Here is a 21,710-nt window from a genome sequence, read left to right on the forward strand (position 1 = left end):
CCTGGAGCGGTGAACCATGGCCAGTTGGAGCCACGATTGCCCAAACCTGCGGACGTAGCAGTTAAACAAACTGGCCCGGCCCGCCATGGTGCTTACACTTGCGAGCCGCGTGCCAAAGGTTGCCGACCCCTGGTTTAACACTTCAAGTCCTATTTAATATTCAAAGACAACAGATTTAATTGACTGGGTAGAGAGGTCCAAAAACCAACTCTCTTGAGATACTTAAAAAAGCAAACTGAAGAGAAATGCTCATCAAGTTTACTGCAAGAGTTGAGTGACATCCTTTCCTGTGCAATACCTGGAGGCCAGCTGGCATTGCTGGATTTGCTTCCGATCTTGTTCGTTGGTGGAGATTTGGCAGGTAACCAACTATCGCCAGCAGGGCCTGAATGGCCACCCAGCGGGTCGCCTGGGATTATGTCAAATTGGTTGTAGGGCGATCCTCCACGGGCTTTTCCAGGGGGCACTATTGCGCCTGAAAAGTGGGAGAAAGATATATTTACATGGAGGAAAAATAGGAGTTTGGGAAGGGGCAGGAAAACTGGTACCAAGAGAATTTAAAATCACCACAGAAGGAATAAGTTAAAGCACATCACACCAGTTTCACTGTAGTTTCAGAACTACTGATGTGTGGGGAGCTGATAAAGTTGATGGGTTAAAAAAAAACTAGCAGAGGAAAATGTGTTCAAAAACCCGTCAAACAGAGTTCAACTGGAATGAAGATTTCTCTATCAATATCTTTCATCTATGGTGAAAAGTGATGGTATAAAAATGTTCCTATTTCAGGCAGTATAACTTCAAATCTCTCTCACCATTTTTGTGCATATTGGCATCTTGTGAAGCTACGGAGGGCAGCCCTTCCATCATAGAAGTCCACTGTTTAAAGCGAGATTCTGATCCAGCTTCTTTCCCTCCCACCATGCCATAATCCATGCCACTTGAACCAAAGCCTGTGAAACAGAAAACAATACCATTTTCTCTCTTTTTGTCTGAATCGCCTTCCAAATGGATACTTGTGATCACAAAGATAAATAAAATGGGATGGTAGTAACTGAAATCCCTTTGCACAGCTACACTTCAGGTGGTATGAAAGCAATTCATCTGACTCCCAACCCCACATCTGTGCAGGACACATCATTGTGTCATTCTCACTAAACTTACCAGCTGCCAAGCAGATTCTCCTGTGTTACCACGCTGTCAGCTTTGATATTCAGAAAAGCCACATTCTACATGGATGCAAGTATATTCACTGTATCTTAGCACAAGTCTGTGGCTAGACTGAATTAAACTAGAATGACTCAAGAGGGCTGCAAAGGGAGTGAAACATGGTGATGAATGAACTAACAGACTAATTACCTCTAGGTGCTGATGATAAACTAAAACAGAATAGTTCAGATATATTTTTAAGATGCCCCCCCTCAAAAAAAGCTATATTGTTTTCAAAAAGGCAGACTGACCATTGTACCACATACAATGGTCCAATATCTTTTGTCTGTCCTCCTTTTCCTATCACCACTTCCTAAGATATTACTATATTCTGCTACTACAAGCAGGGATTTGGAACAATCAAATTTTTCAATCGCTCTGCTCTGGTTCCACTCCAGCTCCAAGCACAAACCTACTGCTCTGTGCTCCAGCTCAGCTCCAAAGCCCTGGCTACAAGTGTCCATCTTTCAGCAACTTGAGTCCAATTCACTTTTCCAATTGGTCCCAAGTTTTCCTGACTTTTTTTTTTTAAATCAAGTGATAAATGCCTTTGCATCTTCACAGCTTCAGTCCCTATTTTAACACAGAATGTGTGTGTGTAGAGAGTGGAGGTGGTGGGGAGAAGGGATAACATCTATTTGCACTGAAGGGGAGGTCTATAAAAAGGTAATTGAGAGGCAATGTGATCTAGTGGATAAGCTACTGTACTAAGAAGCAATAAACTAGGGTTTTATTCCCAACTCTACCACCAATCTGCTCTGTGATCTTTCATAAACTGCACTTCTCTGTGCCTCTGTTTTCTCTCCCAATCTCTGTCTGCCCTATCTACTTAGACTGTTAAGTTCTTTGGGGGCAGTGCCTATCTTCTACGTAATGCTGCTCTACCAGCGAGCCTTAAAATAAGCTTGGTAAGTCAAGATGCCATTGAGCTGCACTCTGTATGGAAAAAAGCCAAACCTAGAAGACTTGCAAGACAATGCAGTTTTAGCAATAGAGCTGATATTGTGACACAAACCCTAAACCCAATGCCTATACAGAAATTACAGTATCAGAGAAATAGTGCACTCCTGGTGCATCACAGGTCAATCTAATAGAGTAATACTACTGGCAACACAACGAATAACCCCAGCTCATAGCCGTACTCACCAGAACCATATCCGGGTATTTGCCCTTTGGTCTGTATATCTGAGAGACCCACATTCAGAGCATTGGGTACCATGCTGTCTAAATGTGACTTAGGCCCAACTGGATGGGATGGAGAATGCTTCATGCCAGGCTGCCTTTGCTGCTGCTGGAGGGCACTCACCATACGAGCAAGCTGCAAACAAAGGAAACAAATGAGTGAATTTACTCTCAACTAAAACTGGCTGCTTGGGTAATCATGCAGTAGTGGTTAGTTCTGAGAGAGTGAAAGGAAGATTAATGGATACCTAGTGATGGAAGTAGTATGGCATGGTCTTTGTTGTAGACAGATAAGTTTCCTCAAACACCCTGCACCCCACATTCCTTTGATAGAATGAAGAGTGCCATACCTGTTGCTCTTGCTGCTGTCGCACAGCTTGAGAAATCTTTCTCTGGTTCTGTAACAGCTGTTGTTGCTGCTGCTGTTGCTGCTGCTGCTGAAGAAGAAGCTGACATGCCTACAACACAAATGGAGAAGAAAAAGATATGGGCTCACGTGGGGAAAAATTCTTGGTGGAACTGATCACTGGAAAATGCTTTATTAATAGCTTTTCGTAAGGACAAACAGTTCCTCGCTTTTCACAAGGAAATAAAAACACCATGAAAGAATCAGAAGAATATGATCTGGCTTTCCTGTTACACCTAATGAAATTAGAAACAGTATTCCCAGTAGCTGCTTTAGTCAAGTCCCGAATAACAAAATCACTGAAATATCAGCCCACAATTGCTTCCCACCACAAAGTTGTTGCTAAGATTATTACCAACTGACTATAACAAAAAATAGAGATCCAACTTATAACTACACAGATAAGTTTAGAGTGTGTTGACCCCCTAACAACCATGTGTTTTCCTGTACAAAAGAGCAGGGAGTGTTTGTACACAAATAATGCAAAAATCAGCAGAACAAGTCTTGTTTTCTCTTTAGGTTTGTTCCACTTCTGTCTTAGCAGAGTTTGTAGACAGGGACAGGATTGTAGGAAACCCAATCTATTAGTGCAAGAGGACCAGCTACTTACTAGTTGAAACTGAGGAATATTTGGAAGCTGACTCAGCATAGCAATCTGTTGAGGAGATATATTGAAAAGACCTGGGTTCAAGCCACCATTGGGAAACTGCTTGAGCACGGAGGCAGAAACCTGTGCAGAAATCAATTCAAACAGCTAAGATTCAACATATACAAAATGGCTCAACAAAAAATGCATTATTATGATAAAGAAAGTTGGGGAGGAGGTATTTGTGAAAAGGATCAAATATGGCATACACTCAAGTTTGCGTGATATTTTAGGAAAGCCACTAGATTTCATTTTAACTGGCACCTTACACATCCATAAATGAAGAGGTTACTCACTTTGTGCAGTAACTGCAGTTCTTCGAGATGTGTGCCCTGATGGTTGGTCTACTTCAGGTACGCATGCGCCTCTCGAGCCCTTGATCAGAGATTTTCAGTTAGCAGTGTCCTTTGGGCCTGTGCACGCGCCCTATGCCTGCTCATGCTGGATACCAAGGCTACATCGGCATTTGCAGGCAAACCGCCCTCAGTTCCTTCTTCAAGCAAACATCTCCTAAAGAACAGTCTGAAGCAAGGGGAAGGAGGGCCAGTAGTGGAGCACCCATATGGACAAACATCTTGAAGAACCACAGTTACTGCACAAAGTGAGTAACCTCTTCTTTTAGTACAGATGCACTGAAACCCTGTAGCAGCCCTTCATATTTCAGATACGGATACATTCTTCAGTAATGCCATAGATATTGCCTCTGATCTGGTTGAATGTGCTATCTCCCTTTCGGGGGAGATGAACGCCCACAGCATCATAACAAGTGATGATATATCCAGATATCCATCTCAATAGTCTCTGAGTAGAGATCTAGGACCCCTTGGATCTATCTGTGAAGGAAATGAAGAGCCTAAGTAACTTCCTAAATTGCTGGGTCCTACCTAACATCCAGCGTATATAAATAGGATTGCAAGAGAGAACTATGAGGCTTTGGGAAAAACACTGGTAGATGAATGGATTGATTAACGTGGAACTCTGACAGACCCTTAGGTAAGAATTTAGGGTGTGGATGTAAAAAGACCTTATCCTTAAAGAATATCGTAAAGGTGTGTGTGTGTGGGGGGAGACTTTGCCATCAAGGCTCCAATCTTTGCAACCCTATGGGTTGACATGATGGCTACTAAAAAGTCTGTCTTCATACATAAATTCAACAGAGAACAGGCTGCCATTGGTTTGAATGGAGGTCTCATAAGGTAACTGAGTAGCAGGTTGAGGTACCAGGTTGGGGTAGGGTTCCTAATCTGTGAATAGATATTCCCCAAACCTTTAATAAACCTAGACAATACCGGATGAGCAAATATGGGGAACCTACCAGAGGATGAAAGCCTGATATTGCGGCCAAATGGATCTTAATTGAACTGATAACCCCAATTTCTATAGATCCAACAGGTAATCCAGGATGATTGAAAGTGGCACCAAATCAGGCAGAAGACAGCAATGACAATACCAATGGAAGAATCTCTTCCATTTCTGCAGGCTAAGTAATGTAGGTTGATCTTTTTCTGCTATTCAGTAACACCTGTTGTACTTCCACAGGGCCAGAGGAATCATGCCCCATGAATCATTGAGGAACCATGCCCTGAGGCGCAGAACCGCTAGGATAGGATGAAGCACAAAACACTCATCCTGTGACAGCAGATGAGGAATGGTCAGGAACTTGAATGATGGCTGGACACAGGTGAAGCAAGTAATGGTACCAAGCTTGTCTTGGCCAGTTTGGCACTATATCTTTATCTGGCTCTGTCCTGTCACCTTGTTCATCATCATCACCCTCTGTATCAGCAACATTAGAGGAAACGCATAGTACAAAACTCTTTTCCAAGATAGAAGACAGACATCTCCCAAAGAGTGGTGGCCCAGACCGCCTCTTGAGCTAAAAAGAGGGCACTTCCTGTTCCTGGAGATGGCAAAGAGATACACCTTTGGCAGTTGCCCTTTTCAGGAATATGCTGTGAAGAATCTGAGTGTCTAGCTCCCATTTGCAATCCTGTGAGAAGTGTCTACTGAGGACACCAGGTGTGGTGTTCTGAATACCTGGGAGGTAGAGCACTGAAATTTGGATCTTACAAGCTATGCACTATTCCACAGTTTCATGGCTTCAGCGCACAGAGAGGGGAATATTGCTCCTCCCTGCTTGTTGATACAGAACATGCAGGATACATTGTCCATCATGACCCTGACTGATTTGTCCCTGATGAGAGGTAGGAAATGAAGGCAAGTGTGTCTCTCCTTCACAGGTTGATGTGAAGACTTGTTTCTTGGGTTGTCCATCTGCCCTGAGTCATGAGGGTACTGAGGTGGTTTCCCCATTCCAACAGTGATTGCACCTGTTGTTAAAGCCACTGGTGGGATTGGTCGACAGACAGGAATGCCTTCTCAGACACTGCGCTAATCCTTCCACCAGTCTAAGGAGTACCTCGCTTGTAGAACTGTCACCTGTCTGTCCAAACTGTTCTGACTGAAGAATTGGTCATTCTGAGCCAACCCTGGAATCAGCAGAGATGTAGCCTTGTGTGATCGGCCACAATGGTGGAAGCTGCCATATGTTCCTGGAGCTGAAGACAGTTCCTTATTTTGGTTCCCCTGAACTGCCTGTACCAGACCTGACAAAGTTCAGGGAAGGTAGGTAGTCAGCAAGTCCAAATATGCCTCTATAAACTGTATCTTCTGTACAGAAGCAAATGTGGACCTTTTTACATTCAGCTGCAGACCCAACTCCTGGAAGAGAGCAAGGGCCATTTAAGAGGAAGATAGCACTGTTTTGTAGGAATTGCCCGTGAGTAGCCAGATATCGAGGTACAGGAGGACTAGGCCTGCTTCTTGTCGGAGGTAAGCAGCCACTACTGCCAGGACTTTTGAGAACACTGCTGGAGCCAAGGAAAGATTGAAGGGAAAAACCAGTATTGGAAATGATCCTGGTCTACAGTGAAGTGTAGGTATTTCCTGAATGATAGATGTAGTTCTATGGAAATAGGCATCTCGTAGGTTGAGGGCTGAAAGCCAATTCCCTTTCTCTAGTGAAGGAATTACAGTTGCCAGAGTCACCATCCTGAACTTTTGAGACTTTATGAACTTGTTTAGAAGTCTTAGATCTAAGATAGTCTCCACCCTCTGTCCTTCTTTGGGACAAGGAAATCCTTCAGATAAAATCCCTTGCCCTTGTGGGGAGGAGGAGGAGGAACCAGGTCTATTGCTCCTAATCGAAGGACAGAGTTCACTTCTTGTCTCAATGAAAGCTCTTGAGACGGGTCCCTGAAGAGGCACGGGGAAGAGGCCTGGAAGAGAGAGAGTGATGTAAAATGGATGGTATAACCTAATGTTATGACCTACTTGTCTGTACCGATCTGCCTCCAAGCATGTTGGCAACAGGCAAGGTCGTCTCCAATCGGGGCTGGGGGTGGAACAGATGGGTTAATGAGCACAGGTGTAAATCCAGAGGTGAGGGAAGGTTCGAACCCTTGACCAACCCATCAAAACTGTTGCCTTGAAGATAGCTGGGTGGTCATGGAGAGTAGGTGGGCAGCCCTCTTTCTGTGAAATCTCGCTCTCTTTCTGGGGGGCACAGTGGATTTATGGAACTTGGAATACTGAGTAAGATGTGATCTCTGGGTAGTCTTTGACCTACTAAACCTTTTCTTATTCAAATGTCTATATATGCTCAGAGATTGTATAACAGCCCTAAGAGGTCTTTTAGAGTGTGCAAGGACTCACCTGTGGTTTCCGAGAACAGTTTGCGACCATCGAAGTGGAGATCATCCATAGTGTTCTGTACTTCTCTTGGAAACACTGGGAGATGGAGCCATGATTCCCTGAGCATGACAACCACCATGGAGATGGACCTGGCACCAGTGTGACCGCAGCATCTAAGGGTGGTGGTAGAGGCATAACCGCCTCGTCTGGAGACGAGGATGAAATGTGTATGGGGGTGGCCTCCTTATCTGCCCTAGCTTCCTGCTCCTCCAATGTCTCCTCCTGTGGGAGGGCCGGTTGGGGGGGAGGAGGAGGAGGAGGACGACGACTATACAACTCTGGCCTCCGAATGAGATAGTACCAGTGGTCTGGCAAATTGCTATCAATAGGCAGCCCAGGAGTCCCAGTATGGCCATTAAGGGGGCCCATACAGAAGTGGAGGTAGCACGCAGGGTTGGTTCTACCACCCTTGATAAAGAACCTGATCTTCCCTATGACTTTCAGAGAATGGGTTCCTTAAGAGAACCCCAAACAGAAACAGAGGAGATCAACGGGAACTCTCTTTAATTCTCCTCCATCTCATCCATAGGAGGAGCACCCGCAGAAAAAGGTGGACAGTCCTGCAGTATTAGAAGATTATAGTCCAGAGATCAGAGTATTGGTACCAAGAGATGTTCAGTACCCGTGAAGGGTGGGGACTCTAGTTTACCTGTTATCAAGAGGTCTTCAGTATATTTGAACTCCTGTGACACCAAAGAGAGGATCGGTACCAATGCGGAAGCCGAGGCCAAGGTCGCCAAAGCAGACAGTGCTGCTGATGGTGGGCATACTGAAGAAGAGGCTAATGTGTCTGAGGACCACTGCTTGCTTGGTGCCGAAGGGTGCTGCGTGCCTGGGTACCAATGGCTAGGCTGACCTCAACAGTACTAGTCGCAAATGTCTACGCTTGTCCTCCAAGCTGGTAGAAAGTACCATGGCCCTAATGGAGCTGTGTCTCTCCTTCGTGCTCCAGGACTTTATGGCTCCACCAGTATTGGAGGAGGTGGCCTTCGATTCAGTTGTACTGAGTGGAGAGGTCAAGACTTTGGAGACTGTAGATCTTGCCAGGGTACCTTTTTCAGAGTTGGCTTGTTAAGGTGAGAGTCCTCACTTCTTTTTTCTGGAAGCCTTCCTTGAAGCCTGCAAAGTTTTCCCTTTCTTAAGGAAAGCTGGCACCAAAGTAGAAGGGGCACTAGATCTGTCCAGAGACTGATGTAATGGGGGAGCCTTCCTGACCTGACTCAGAAGCTGGCTAAAGGGAGTGTTCCATCATTAGCAGTCTGAGTTTAATCTCCTGTTTTTTCTTGCTCTGGACTTCAGGGAAAGGCAGAATTTGCACTTCTGGGAGACGTGGGACTTCCCCAAGCAATTGACACATTAAAATAGAGTGGCCATCAGCAGGTTTTGACGTGGCCACTTCTGAAGAAACAGACATGCCCTGGCAGGAAAAAAAAATAAGTCTCCCCAGGGAAAGAGTGGAGTAAAACAATCCTCTCACTACTTATTTAACTATAACTATACTAACACTACAAAAACTATCTTAATCACTATAGAAATATTAGAAAAGCCGATACACACTCAAGGCAGACATGCTAGGGTTCTGTTTCAGGTCAATGTGGTTGAGAAGGAACTGAGGGCGGTTCGTCTGTGCACCCCTATATAGCCTCAGTATCCAGTATTAGGAGTCACAGGGCACATGCGAGGCTGAATGAACGTCGCTAACTGAAAATCTCCCACCAAGAGCTTGAGAGACGCATGCACACCTGAAATGGAGCACCAATAGGGATGTTACTCGAAGTAGTAGTAAACTTCTGGCTTGAACAGAATACATAATTCAGGTAACTGACAATATGTAACATTACACATACCCAATAGGAAGGTATGTTTTGAAGACTGCATTAAACTGGAAACCCTTGCACATGTGTAACCAACTAGGAACCATGACACTGGATCATCACATTGAACTCTAACAACTGAGTAAGTCTGGGTTGGGGTTTTTGACATGTGAAAAGGAAAAGGAGCTGAGGTTGGCATGAGAGCCAATAACTTTGTGCCTGGTGCCAAGAGTTCACTTCCCTATCTACGGGAGAGCTTCATCTCCTCCACAGCATTCAAAGTTTCCAAAAAGCCTTAACAGAGCCCAAAGCAAAGGGAACAAAGGAGATGTGCATGTTTGGTAAGCTTGAGCCCTGAGAAATCTGGGCTATGAGTAAACTGCCCAGTTTTCTTCCTCAGGTCCAGTTCTTCACTGAGCCACACACTCAGGAGGCTGGAAAGCAAGCATGGTTGAAGTAGAGAGAAATTTTTCATACTTAGGTAAAAAGGTTTGGCTGATCTTGTATCTCACATTAACTGGCCAAGCTTAAGAAAGCCCTACACTTGACTCAATGGCATTTCTCAGTGTGGATGTAATGAGAACTTTTGAATGCCACATCTGATCAATTCCAAAATTTCAAGGAATGTTCTAGGCATCAGTGGCCAGAATCTTATTGATTTGGGGGAAAATTGGAAAACCAAAAGGGGCAAAAAGGGGAAGGTGGTGGGAGAGAGATACGAAGCTCCTGCCAGTACTTTAACACAGCCAGTTTCAAGCACTTCTGCAACTATTATACTTCAAACTGATTAATGGCATTCATTAATCCCTCCCAGCATTATAATACATCTCATCTCTACTTATCTTCCCACTAGACTGTAACATATTCATGACTTGTTTATCAGTTAGGAAAATGGTGGGTGGCATAGGAGGAATGGGGGCATGCACCCAGCCCAGACATGGGGAGAGGGGACAATGGAGGAACCTGGTATGGGGGAAGAGGGAAAGGGGGCAAACAACATCTAGTGAGGGGTGACTGGGGGGGGGGGGGAGGCTTTAGTATAAGGGGAAGGTGGGAATGGAAGCAGACAGAGCTCCTGGCATGCACAGAAAAAGGGTAGTAAGGGTTGTACTGAACCCCTGCCATGGGGAGAGAATGGCAGAGACTGATATGGGGGAAGAGGGAAAGTGGGACGCACACAGAGCCCCTGACAGGGGGGGGAAGGAGAGGATGTGGGCACACATGGAACACCTGGCAAGAGGAAGACTGGGGAACCCTGGTATGGGAGGAAGGAGAATGGGGGGGGCGTATAGAACCCCCTAAGGGGGAAACTGGGGAGAGTTGTAGGGAGTCCTGAAATAGAGGGGTATGAGAAGGTGGCAAATAGGAAGCTTCGGGGGGAGAAGGGATGAGGAGGGATGCAAGGAGGCCTTGGTGCATGCAATAAGATCAGCCTACACAAACTATGAAGTGTGCATCCCTCTAGTAGCAATTTGTTGTTTTTTTTTAAATCATCTTGCAAAGAATCAGTATGGAACTTAGGATTTATGAGCTTACACTGAAAATTTTAAAAAAAGGGCAGTAAACATTCTCACACTGAGCTCCCATTGGAATGTATGAAAGAAGGATTCCAGTCTGCAAAGCATTGAAATCCCAAATCACAATGGAAAATTTCAAACAAAATCTAAGGGTTCCACTAGTAAAATATGTCAGGGCAAAACCAAGTTGGCACGTGAAAAGCCTTAAAAAAACATATACTGTAAATCCTGTAATCCTTGTAAGAAACCAGAAATGTTAAACTGCTTACCTGGGGGGAAAGAAACTGGGGAGGCACTTGTGCCCGGATATTGGGGGAAGGGTTTAGTGGCTGCACTGGTGTGTGCATGCCCCTCGATTGTGCTGTGCTGTTTCCAAATAAACCATGATTGCCAGCCTATAAAATTAAAATAATGGTGAGTCAGTTAAAATTTTAATCCCTTAGGCTAATGGATTTCTGTGCTGTTGGCTGTTTGCTAAGAGTATTGCAAGAATATTTTACTACAGAGAATACCCTCAAGCCTGATTATTCAGACGATACCAACCTCAATCTGCTTTATCCCCCTAAGTCTCTTTATAAACTGAAGTTTTTGAAATACAGCCTCTTCCCCCACATCTACATTGTACGTTTCATCCAAGGATCTCAATACACCAGTGGTCTCCAACATTTTTATGCACAAGATCACTTTTTGAATTTAAGATCAACCCAGGATCTACCCCGCCCCATTCACTCCATTCCCCACTCCCTCCATCACTCGCTCTCTCCCACCCTAATTCACTTTCACTGGCCTGAGGAAGAGGGTTGAGGCGTGGGAGGGAGTGCAGGCTCTGGGCTGGGGCCAAGGGGTTCAGGGTATGGGAGGGGGCTCAGGCCTGAGCCTGGGGCAGGAGGTTGGGGTGCAGGAGGAGGTATGGGGCATAAGCTCTGGGAGGGAGTTTGGGTGTAGGAGGGGGCTCTGGGCTAGGACAGAGTGTTGGGGCGTGGGAGGGTGGGAGGGGTACAAGCTCTGGGAGGGAGTTTGGGTGTGGGCTCAGGGCTGGGTCGGGGGGGCTGGGATGCGGGAGGAGTGCAGGATCTGGGAGGGAGTTGGGGTGCAGGCTCCAGCCAGGAGGTGCTTACCACAGGCAGCTCCCAGTCAGCGGCGTAACGGGGCTAAGGCAGGCTCCCTGCCTACTCTGGCCCCACGCCACTCCCAGAAGCGGCTGGCATGTCTCTGTGGCCTCTGCCTTAGCCCCACTGCGCCACCAGACTTTTAGCAGCCGGAGATCACAATCAACTGGCAGAGGGTCCAGGATCAACCAGTCGATGACTACTGCTTTACACAGTTGGTTAAAGTTGAGTATCCCATTTTACAAATATGGAAAGTGAGGCTCAGAGAAAACAAATAGTATATCCTAGAACATTCTCCTACTTAAAAGTTGCTAAGCAGTATTTTGTCACTAAGTCATTTTGACTATTCCATTATGAAAGATCTGAGACAGAGTTGGTTGAAGATTCAGGAACCAGTTGTCACTAAAACAAGTATGTCTATTGCTTATATAACCTGCAGGCCTTTAGCTGTCCACCAGTGCCTTAAAATAATTAAAGCTGGTCAAATTTTTCATTTGAAAAATTACTTTGACAAAAAATGGGCCTTTTTTCCCCTACATGAAAATTATCCTGGAAAATAAGTTTCTTTTGAATTTTTCTGTGATGTGTTTGTGCTTTTGGTTTTAATGAAAAAAATTTTTTATATTAAAAAAAATTGAGGTTACTTACCTGTAACTGGAGGTTCTTCAAGATGTGTATTCCACATGTGGGTATGCATACACTTTGTGTCTGAGACTGGAAATGTGTGGCAAATAGTAATCATTGGTTCACAGATACACAGTTGCTCCCCTCATGCTCCGAACTGAGGGCATAAATGAGGCACAGACCAAAGCGTCTCTAGTTCCTTCCCTTACCACAAATCATATAGGATCCAAAGCAGAGGAGAAGGAGGGTGGGTAGTGGAATACAGATAGGGACCATACTAGAAGAACTACCAGTTACAGGTAAGTAACTTCCATTTCTTCTTCGAGTGCTGGTCCCTATCTGTATTTTATATGTGGGTGATTAGTAAGCAGCAGTCAAATAAGAGGAAAGTGTAAGGATGCAGTTGGTATAGATGACTAACACTGCTGTCCCCACAGCTCCATCTGCTGAGGAAGCCTGAACCAGGGTGTAATGCTCTGTAAAGGTGTGGATGGAGCTCCAGGTACCTGCCTTACAAATGTCCAGTATTGGTAAGAAATACTATTGAGGTTGTCTGTGCTCTCACAGATCAAGCCCTCACCCAGTCCTGGGGAGGAATATGTGTTAGCTGATAACACAGAATGATGTTTTCAGAGATTCATTCAGTGAGTCTCTGGGCTGATAATGCATGTCCTCATGATAATTCTGCTACAGAAACAAATAGTCTCTGTGTTTTCCTAACTGGTTTTGTTCTTTGCAGATAAAAGGCCAAGTCCTGTCTGATACTGAGAGACTGCAGCCTCTCTTCCTCATTGGAAACAACAGGCTTAGGGAAGAACACTGGTAAGTGAATAAGTTGGGTCATATGGAACGCTGAAATTACCTTGGGGATGAATATCTGGTGGAGATGAAAGGCGGCCTTTTCTCTATAAAATATGATTTACGGCGGTTCTGTCACAAGTATTCCAAGTGCTCTGGCAACTACGATTAGGTAATTTTCATGGAGAGGTGTCACATGGAACATGTGGTCATTGGTTTGAAACATGGTCTGATAAGAGATCATAGTACCAAGCTGAGATACCATTGTGGTGTGCATTTCATCACTGGCAGGAAGGTCCTAATGAGGCCTTTCAAGAATCAAATTGTGGCAGGGTGAGTAAAGATAGAGCAGCCTTCCACCAGAGGAGGAAAGGCATTGATTGCTGACTTTTAATGTGCTGGTAGGGACAGGAGATGGTCTAAAATGACATGGACACCTACTGATTCTGGTGATAACTGATTCTGTTGTGAGCAGGTAGGGAAATGCCTCCATTTAGTTAAACAGTATTTTCTAGTGGAGGTTTTTCCATTGTGACAGAAGATAGAATCATAGAATCATAGAATTCAAGATCAGAAGGGACCATTATGATCATCTAGTCTGACCTCCTGCAAGATGCAGGCCACATAAGCCGATCTACCCACTCCTTTAGCAAGCGACCCCTGCCCCATGCTTCGGAGGAAGGCGAAAAACCTCCAGGGCCACTGCCAATCTGCCCTGGAGGAAAATTCCTTCCCGACCCCAAATATGGCGGTCAGCTGAACCCCGAGCATGCGGGCAAGACTCTCCAGCCATACCCTCTGGAAAAAGGTTAAGAATATCATATCATTGACCCATTGTACTATTTACCAGTGTGGCACTTAATTGACCTATTGACTAAGCCCGTTATCCTATTATACCATCTCCTCCATAAACTTATCTAGCTTAATCTTAAAGTCATGGAGGTCCTTCGCCCCTACTGTTTCCCTCGGTAGGCTGTTCCAGTATTGCACTCCCCTGATGGTTAGAAACCTTCGTCTAATTTCAAGCCTAAATTTCCTGACTGACAATTTATATCCGTTTGTCCTCATGTCTACATTAGCACTGAGCTGAAATAATTCCTCTCCTTCCCTGGTATTTATCCCTCTGATATATTTAAAGAGTGCAATCATATCTCCCCTTATCCTTCTTTTGGTTAAGGAAAACAAACCGAGCTCCTCAAGTCTTCTTTCATACGACAGGCCTTCCATTCCTCGGATCATTCTAGTGGCCCTTCTTTGTACCCGTTCCAGTTTTAATTCATCCTTCTTAAACATGGGAGACCAAAACTGCACACAATACTCCAAATGAGGTCTCACCAATGCCTTATATAACGGGACTAGCACTTCCTTATCCCTACTAGAAATACCTCGCCTAATGCAACCCAAGACCGCATTAGCTTTTTTAACGGCCACATCACATTGCCTACTCATAGTCATCCTACGATCAACCAGGACTCCCAGGTCCTTCTCCTCCTCCGTTACTTCCAACTGGTGCGTCCCTAGCTTATAACTAAAATTCTTGTTAGTCATCCCTAAATGCATAACCTTACACTTCTCACTATTGAATTTCATCCTGTTACTAATACTCCAGTTTACAAGGTCATCCAAATCTCCCTGGAGGATATCCCGATCCTTCTCCGAATTGGCAATACCTCCCAACTTGGTGTCATCCGCAAACTTTATCAGCCCACTCCTACTCTTGGTTCCCAGGTCAGCAATAAATAGATTGAATAAAATAGGACCCAAAACCGAACCTTGAGGAACTCCACTGGTAACCCCCCTCCAACCCGACAGTTCCCCTTTCAGTACTACCCTCTGCAGTCTCCCCTTTAACCAGCTCCTTATCCACCTCTGGATTTTCATTTCGATCCCCATCTTTTCCAATTTAACCAATAATTCCTCATGCGGTACCGTATCAAACGCCTTACTGAAATCCAGATATATTAGATCCACCGCATTTCCCTTGTCTAAAAAATCTGTTACTTTCTCAAAGAAGGAGATCAGATTGGTTTGGCACGATCTACCTTTCGTAAATCCATGCTGTAATCTATCCCAGTTGCCATCGGCCTCCTGCTCCGTAACCACTCTCTCTTATTTCAGATGGCTTCTGAATATGAATGTTCTAGGTCTCATGCCAATCCAAATGCTAGGCTGTGAGTGAAGAGGCTCTGGGCTGGGCTGGGATGTCTGATCCTGCCCTGGTCCTAAGTTAACAAATCCAGAAAGGGTCAAATAGAGATGGGAGAATAGGATGACATTGTAGTAGGTCTGGAAACCAAAACTGCCTATATCACTTGTTGTCATGTATCAGAGGGGTAGCTGTGTAAGTCTGGATCTGTAAAAAGCAACAAAGAGTCCTGTGGCACCTTATAGACCAACAGACGTATTGGAGCATGAGCTTTCGTGGGTGAATACCCACTTCGTCTGACGCAGCTTATGCTCCAATACATCTGTTGGTCTATAAGGTGCCACATGACTCTTTGTCGCTGTATCATTTGGGTGTGATAAGGATAACCCTGGCCTGTCAGGGTGAATTTTGCAGAGAACCTAAGGTAGCTGAGCATTGGGAGGGAAGATGTACCTCAGATGGTCCACCCAGAACAACAGAAAGGCATTGTGCCTGAAGTCTCTGCCTAATGCTGCTCTGGAGCAGCAGAGATTGAATTTCTTGTTTGTTTGGGAGGTGAACAATCCACAATATAACGTTGCTCAGTGGGTGAAGATTTTGATTATGACTCAATTGTGTATTTCCCATTAACGGTCTATGGCAAAGTGCTTGCTCAGAATGTCTGGCAGAGTATTCTGCACACCTGATGTGTATGTTGCTAAGAGTATGATGTGGTTCTTGATGCACCAGTTCCATAATTCATTGTCTCTATTCACCCTGTTTATATAAGAGACACTCATTATGTGGTTACACATTATCTGGATGTGGCAGGATCATGTGAGAGAGAGGTATTTGTTGCAGGTTAGGTGAACTGCTCTAATCTCCAGCAGATTGATATGCATTCTGGCCTCCCGTGGGCACCACGTGCCTTTTGCAGTGTGACTGTCCGTATGTGCTCCCCAGCCTATGAGGGACACATCAAGGATGGGTGGAAGAAAGGGGACTCCTGCTCACACCTGGTCCAGTTTTATCCACCACTGAGAGAGGATCTGACTTTCAGTGGGATTGTTACCTGGTATTCATGTTGCCTTTGTCTGGTGAGCAGACAGACTGAAGCCAGGCCTGCAAATAACAAATGTGGTGTCTGGCAAATGGCACTATGTACATGTATGCAGCCATGTGGCTTAGAAGGGAAAGGCAGACCATGATTGTGGTGCAAGGTCTGAGGGTTACTTAGTTTATCAAGAAGCAGGAAAGAATCCTGTGGCACCTTATAGACTAACAGACGTTTTGCAGCATGAGCTTTCGTGGGTGAATACCCACTTCTTCGGATGCAAGCCAAGTTTATCAAGTTATTCATAGCCTGAAATTTGTCTGTAGGGTGGTTGGCTTTTTCTGAGGATATATCCAGGGTTGCTCCTATGAAATCTATAGTCCTTGTGGGAGTCAAAGTGCTTGTTTACTCAGACCTCCAGAAATGTCAGAAAGTGGAGTAAGAATAAGACTATTGATTGGACCTTCTGGCTTGATCTGCCCATTAGCAGCCAGTCATGCAGCTACAGGAAGATAGTGTAGCCATCATGTCTCATCTGGGCCGCCACCACACAGAAGATTTTTGTGAAGGCCTGAGTGCCATCACAAACCTGAACGGAAGTACTCTGAATTGGTATTTCTCTTGTCCTAACAATGAAATGAAGAAATCTTCTGTGGGACTGGTGAATATCTACATAAAAGCAAACATCTTTCATATAAAGGACCACAAACTCTCTCTTATCCTACAGGGAGGGAATTATTTTTGATTGTGCATAAAGGCACATAGTTAGCATACATCAAAAATTGGCCCTGATCCTCCATTTTTCTTGGAAATTATGAAATATAGGAACTAGAATCCCCCCTCAATGCTGAGGTGACATCTGCTCTATAACCCCTTTTTGGAGGAGAGAGTTCACATCCCGATGAAGGATCTCCTCATGAGAGTGGTCCCTGAGAAGGGGTTTTTGTGGTGCAAGGTGTGATCAACTTAACTAAGTAGTTGGAGTGAATGATCTCTAGTATCAACTTGTCTGTTATTGCCTTCTAGTTGTGTGTGACGTAGGTAAGGCAGCCACTAAAGATGGGGGGGGCAATGTGGCATGGCATCAGTATGCAGTCTTTGAACATCAGATCACAAGAAACCCTTGGATGGTGAGCAGCGCTGGGCAGCAGTCAGAGGTGGAGGAAGCGGTGCATTTGAGTCTTTGAGCCCTCGGTTGTTTTGCATGGTGGTTCATACGGGTGCTGGTGATAAAATGTTGGGGGTGGGGGGTGGGTGAAATATTTAGGCCTGTTAGTTTGCTTGTGGTGTTTCCTCTTCAGAGCTGGGGTGTAAATGCCCAGGAGTGGAGAGTTGTCTTAGAGTCCTTAAGAGTGTAGTGACTTGTCAGTATTCTCACTGAAGAGATTAGACTCACCAAAGGGAAAATTCTCAAAAGGTATTCTGAACCTCCCTGGGGAACCCCAAAGAGTGCAGCCACGATTCATGCCTCATGACTACAGCTGTGGTAACGGTTTTATACTGAGTGTCAGCTGAGTCCACTGCTGCTTGAAGTGAAGTCTTAGCCACCAGCCTCCCTTCATCAATGAGATCTTGGAACAGAGTCCTGTATTCCTCAGGATGTTTGTCTCTAAATTTCAGAATTTTGGAATAATTTAGGAAATCATACTCTAACAATGCCTGGTAGTTAGCAACTTTGAATTAGAGACTAGCTGGTGAAAATACTTTCCTCCTCAAGAGGTCAATGCATTTAGCGCCCTTGTCAGTTAGAGTAGACTTGGGTTGCTGTGACCTGGGACTCTCTATAGCTGCCTGTATCACTAAGGAGTTGGGGTGTGGGTGGATAAATAAAAAACTCTGCCCATTTAGCTGGCACAGAATATTGTTTTTCAGCCCTCAAGGGTAGGGGCACAGGTGGCAGGGATATGCCACACAGATCTGGAGGGTTCCAAAATGGCCTTGTTGACTAGGAGGACCAGCTTATTAGGATCAGAAGGTTGAAAGATGTCTGATTGGACCATGCTGTGTGTCCTGGACCTCCTCAAGGAGGTATCTGGAGCTTGGTTGCTACCCTCTGTAACAGCTCCTGGTACTGCCTGTGGTCATCAGGCAGGGAAGGGATGATGCCTCATCAGGTGAGGAAGATGAAACATCCATTGGGAACAGGAGAACCAGCTTGACTTCTTACTTCACAAACTCCAAAGGAGCTGGTTGGTATCAGCTGGGAGAAAAGGGTCAGTGGGATGCACAAATCTAAGATATTTGTTACATGGATCCCACGGAGCACAGTATGGCCAGTAGAAAGGGTCAACTGGTTGAGGGGGTGGGAGCAAGAAATAGGGTATCAATAGTCCCCTGGGTAGCCATATCCAAGACAACTCCAAGGCCTCTTGTGGACTCTGTCTGGGTATGTTTCCCTTGTGGAGGAGGGTAGAGGGAGGCTCTGAGAGCATCAGGCTCATATGGCACATTCACTCTGAAAAAGTAGGGTCCTGCTCTACTGGACGCACCAGTGGAGAGGATATTCCAACTTGTGGATGCAGCACGGGAGGATTCTCTTCCCCTGAAGGTGGGCTCTTTAGGTATAGAAATGTCTGTAAGGAGGACTTGGCCCACTAGAAGAGGAGACTGTGAACAGGGCGGAATGAAAATATCCTCCAGTGACAAAGATGGCCATCCTTCTTGGAGTTTGAGGAGATCCTGATGTGGGAACTGATGGATCTGCCGTGTCCAACAGTCTGCTACTCAGAGGATCCCATATGGGGCTACAGGTGCCAATCTTTTGGTCTGTGGAATGGAGCCAGAATCAGTACTGATGGATCGTTCTTCCTACATGCCTTTCCTTCTTTGACAGAAAGTTTCTGTGGACCTAATTCCTTAGGACCTGCATGCGAGGACTCACCCGACTTTGACCAAGACAGGAAGGGATCCTTTTTCTTAAAAGGTAGATCTGGACAGGGATCTATCCTTATGCCTATGGCCATATCCCTGCTCTTGTGAGAGGGTTTATTAGGCTTAAGTGTTTTGGTGTCTACTCCTGACCTTGTACTTGGAAGAGCAATGCTCGCAATCTAAGACCACTGTATAGGGGGGTCCCCCTAGCTTGCATCTGACTAGGGCCTCATGGCCTACTCCATGAGGGATTCCACAGATGGAACTCTCAACCATGACCAGTTCTAGGAAGGAAGGAGTGCCAGAAGCTGCACATGGTGGCAATGTGAGCTTCCTGAAGGCACTAAATGCAGCCCTGGTGTTCATTGCTGATAGAAAAGGAACAGGGGAAGGAGATAAAGTTCTTTATATCCTGGGACTCTTGGCATAGTCCTTCTCCACAAGAAGAATAAACTAATTATAAAAACACTAAAACATTAAGGCTAAACTTACTAAAAGCTATTTACAATATGTATTTACAGGTGCTTAAGTATAGTAAAATCATAGCCGCGGACACAGAATTCCAACTCTCATGATCTGACAGTAAGAATGAATGGAACTGCAAAGGCGTTGGGCCACACCACCCTTTATGCCCTCAGTTTGGAGAATGAGGAAAACAACTGCGTACTGTGGATCAACGGACAATACTTACTACAAATCTCTGGAGTACATGTGCACCCATGTGTGGAATACACACAGAGACCAGCACTCAAAGAACAAAAATTTAGTGCTTTTTTAAAAAAAATATTTTTTATTTTTCAAAAATGTTCATGGAAAATACTTACCATTTTCTGACCAGCTTCACTAATAATTAATAGTACATCACCAAATGTACTAAAAAAAATTGAAAATTATGTCTAATTCCATTTCTGAGCAGATTCCTGAAGATTTACCCACATTCTCTGGGTGATGTCCTGAACACACACACAAATCTCTCATGGTACATTAAAATACTAGTGTTCTCATTACTCCATTTCATAGCATGCCTGCAACCTATCCTGCCACAATAACACATAAATTAACTGCCTACAATTACTGTGTCCAGTTACAGCAAGCTTACATTATTATTTCCCTGGACATGGCCTAATAGTTACTAACTAGGAATCAGTCTCCTTCTATCCTTTTATTCTTGCAGAGACTTTTTAGAAAAATAAGTTTAACTCCTTTAAACATGTTTCCACATATAAGTAACTGTATAAAACCTGAGTGAAAAAGGTCCAAGACAAATTTGGAGTAAACCGCTCTTAAAATGAAAGTCTAGAAGATCATCCTGTGTTGCAGGCAATAAGAGGCCAACAAAACGAACAATATATATATTGGACAATAGGAAGGAAGGTGGATTTTTGATGTGTAGTCAGTGATCAATAAATCTTGTAAGAAAACCAGCTGACCAGAATTAAGCCTACGTTTTAGCCACGTAGTAATAAATCTGAGAAGGTGGCCTCCTTACTTGTCTAGCAGCGAAGTTTTGGGGGTTGAGCCCTGAGCCGATTGCCCCAAGGCTGACGTTGGGTAGTGTGGAACCAGAGGGAGACAGCTTGTAGCTGGGAGAAGGGGAGAAGGGAGAGCAGGGAGCCTCATCCCCAAGGCACCCATCTTGATTGGAGAAAGGCAAAGTCAGCTGAAGCAGTAGTTAGTCAATCAGCAGGAGTTGGTTAGTGAAGCAACAGAATGCAAAAGGAGAGAAAGAAGGACTGTGAGTGATCAGGAATAAGCAAAGGTAGTTTGTAAAAGCAATTACATGGGCAAACTTCTGACTCAATTTAATTGTTGGCATTTGGAGATTTCTGGTTAAGGAGCCACAGTCAACAACTTCTGTAGAGGTGAAGGTATTTTTAAAAAACCTCTTTGATGCATAGAAACATTCTTTCTTTACTAATTTTGTCCTTCTTCTCTGATAGTGATTATTTCCACTAAAGCAGTAGATACAGCTAGAATGAGTTCCTATTATTTACTTCTGTTTGCACACACCAATTTGTGTCCACAGTATGCACCTCTGCAAATGGTGTTCGTTAATTAGACCAGCAGAGGGAGTTCATAAAGCTAGTGTTTGGCCTGTTACCTCAAAATGGAACAGTTTAAAAATATGCACTTTTAAAAAAATGTTTATTGGACAGAGTACGCCCACAACATTTATATAACAATATTTTACCTGTTTTACATTTTATTGAATCAAACGAACTGCATTTAAAATAAACATTTCGAATCCAGGAGACCCTCTCCAAATCATAATTTAAAGCAATTAATATCTGAAATCTAAAAAGGTTGACAGTGCCCATTTAAAACAGGTAAAGATATGAAAGAGATGCTACTGCAACATACAACAGATGTAGGGAAGCCAACAGTAAATGGACAAACACAGCACATGGGATAGTCTAATCTAGAAAGAATGCTTCAGATAACTTGCAGACATGAAAGCAGAAAGAAAAAGTCTTGGAAAATTGTGATTTTGTCTGTATATTTAGATTTAAACTTAGTTTTAGAGTGTAGGAGTATAGTCAGTAGCCAAACAGAAACAAGAACCATTATGATGCCCTCTTCGCTGAACTTTGCTGGCACCTGTTCA

At 44.5% G+C, this 21,710-nt stretch overlaps 1 protein-coding gene across 10 annotated transcripts in view; it reads right to left on the reverse strand.

Annotated features, from left to right (window-relative positions):
• TNRC6B (trinucleotide repeat containing adaptor 6B) overlaps positions 1-21,710 on the reverse strand; it is a 240,152-nt gene that overhangs the window by 15,929 nt on the left and 202,513 nt on the right. For 8 of the 10 annotated variants that reach the window (XM_044985398.1, XM_044985405.1, XM_044985443.1 and 5 more), the window contains 7 exons: positions 20,595-20,765; positions 10,794-10,919; positions 3,405-3,524; positions 2,739-2,846; positions 2,353-2,524; positions 813-950; positions 299-475 (listed from right to left, as the gene is read on the reverse strand). In XM_044985398.1, coding sequence (XP_044841333.1) covers positions 299-475; positions 813-950; positions 2,353-2,524; positions 2,739-2,846; positions 3,405-3,524; positions 10,794-10,919; positions 20,595-20,765 — 1,012 coding nt within the window. The remainder of the gene's footprint in view (positions 1-298; positions 476-812; positions 951-2,352; positions 2,525-2,738; positions 2,847-3,404; positions 3,525-10,793; positions 10,920-20,594; positions 20,766-21,710) is intronic. The other 2 variants (XM_044985465.1, XM_044985413.1) reach the window with 1 other exon arrangement.

This window comes from Mauremys mutica, chromosome 1 (genome assembly GCF_020497125.1).
Source record: "Mauremys mutica isolate MM-2020 ecotype Southern chromosome 1, ASM2049712v1, whole genome shotgun sequence".
Taxonomy (NCBI): Eukaryota; Metazoa; Chordata; order Testudines; family Geoemydidae; genus Mauremys; species Mauremys mutica.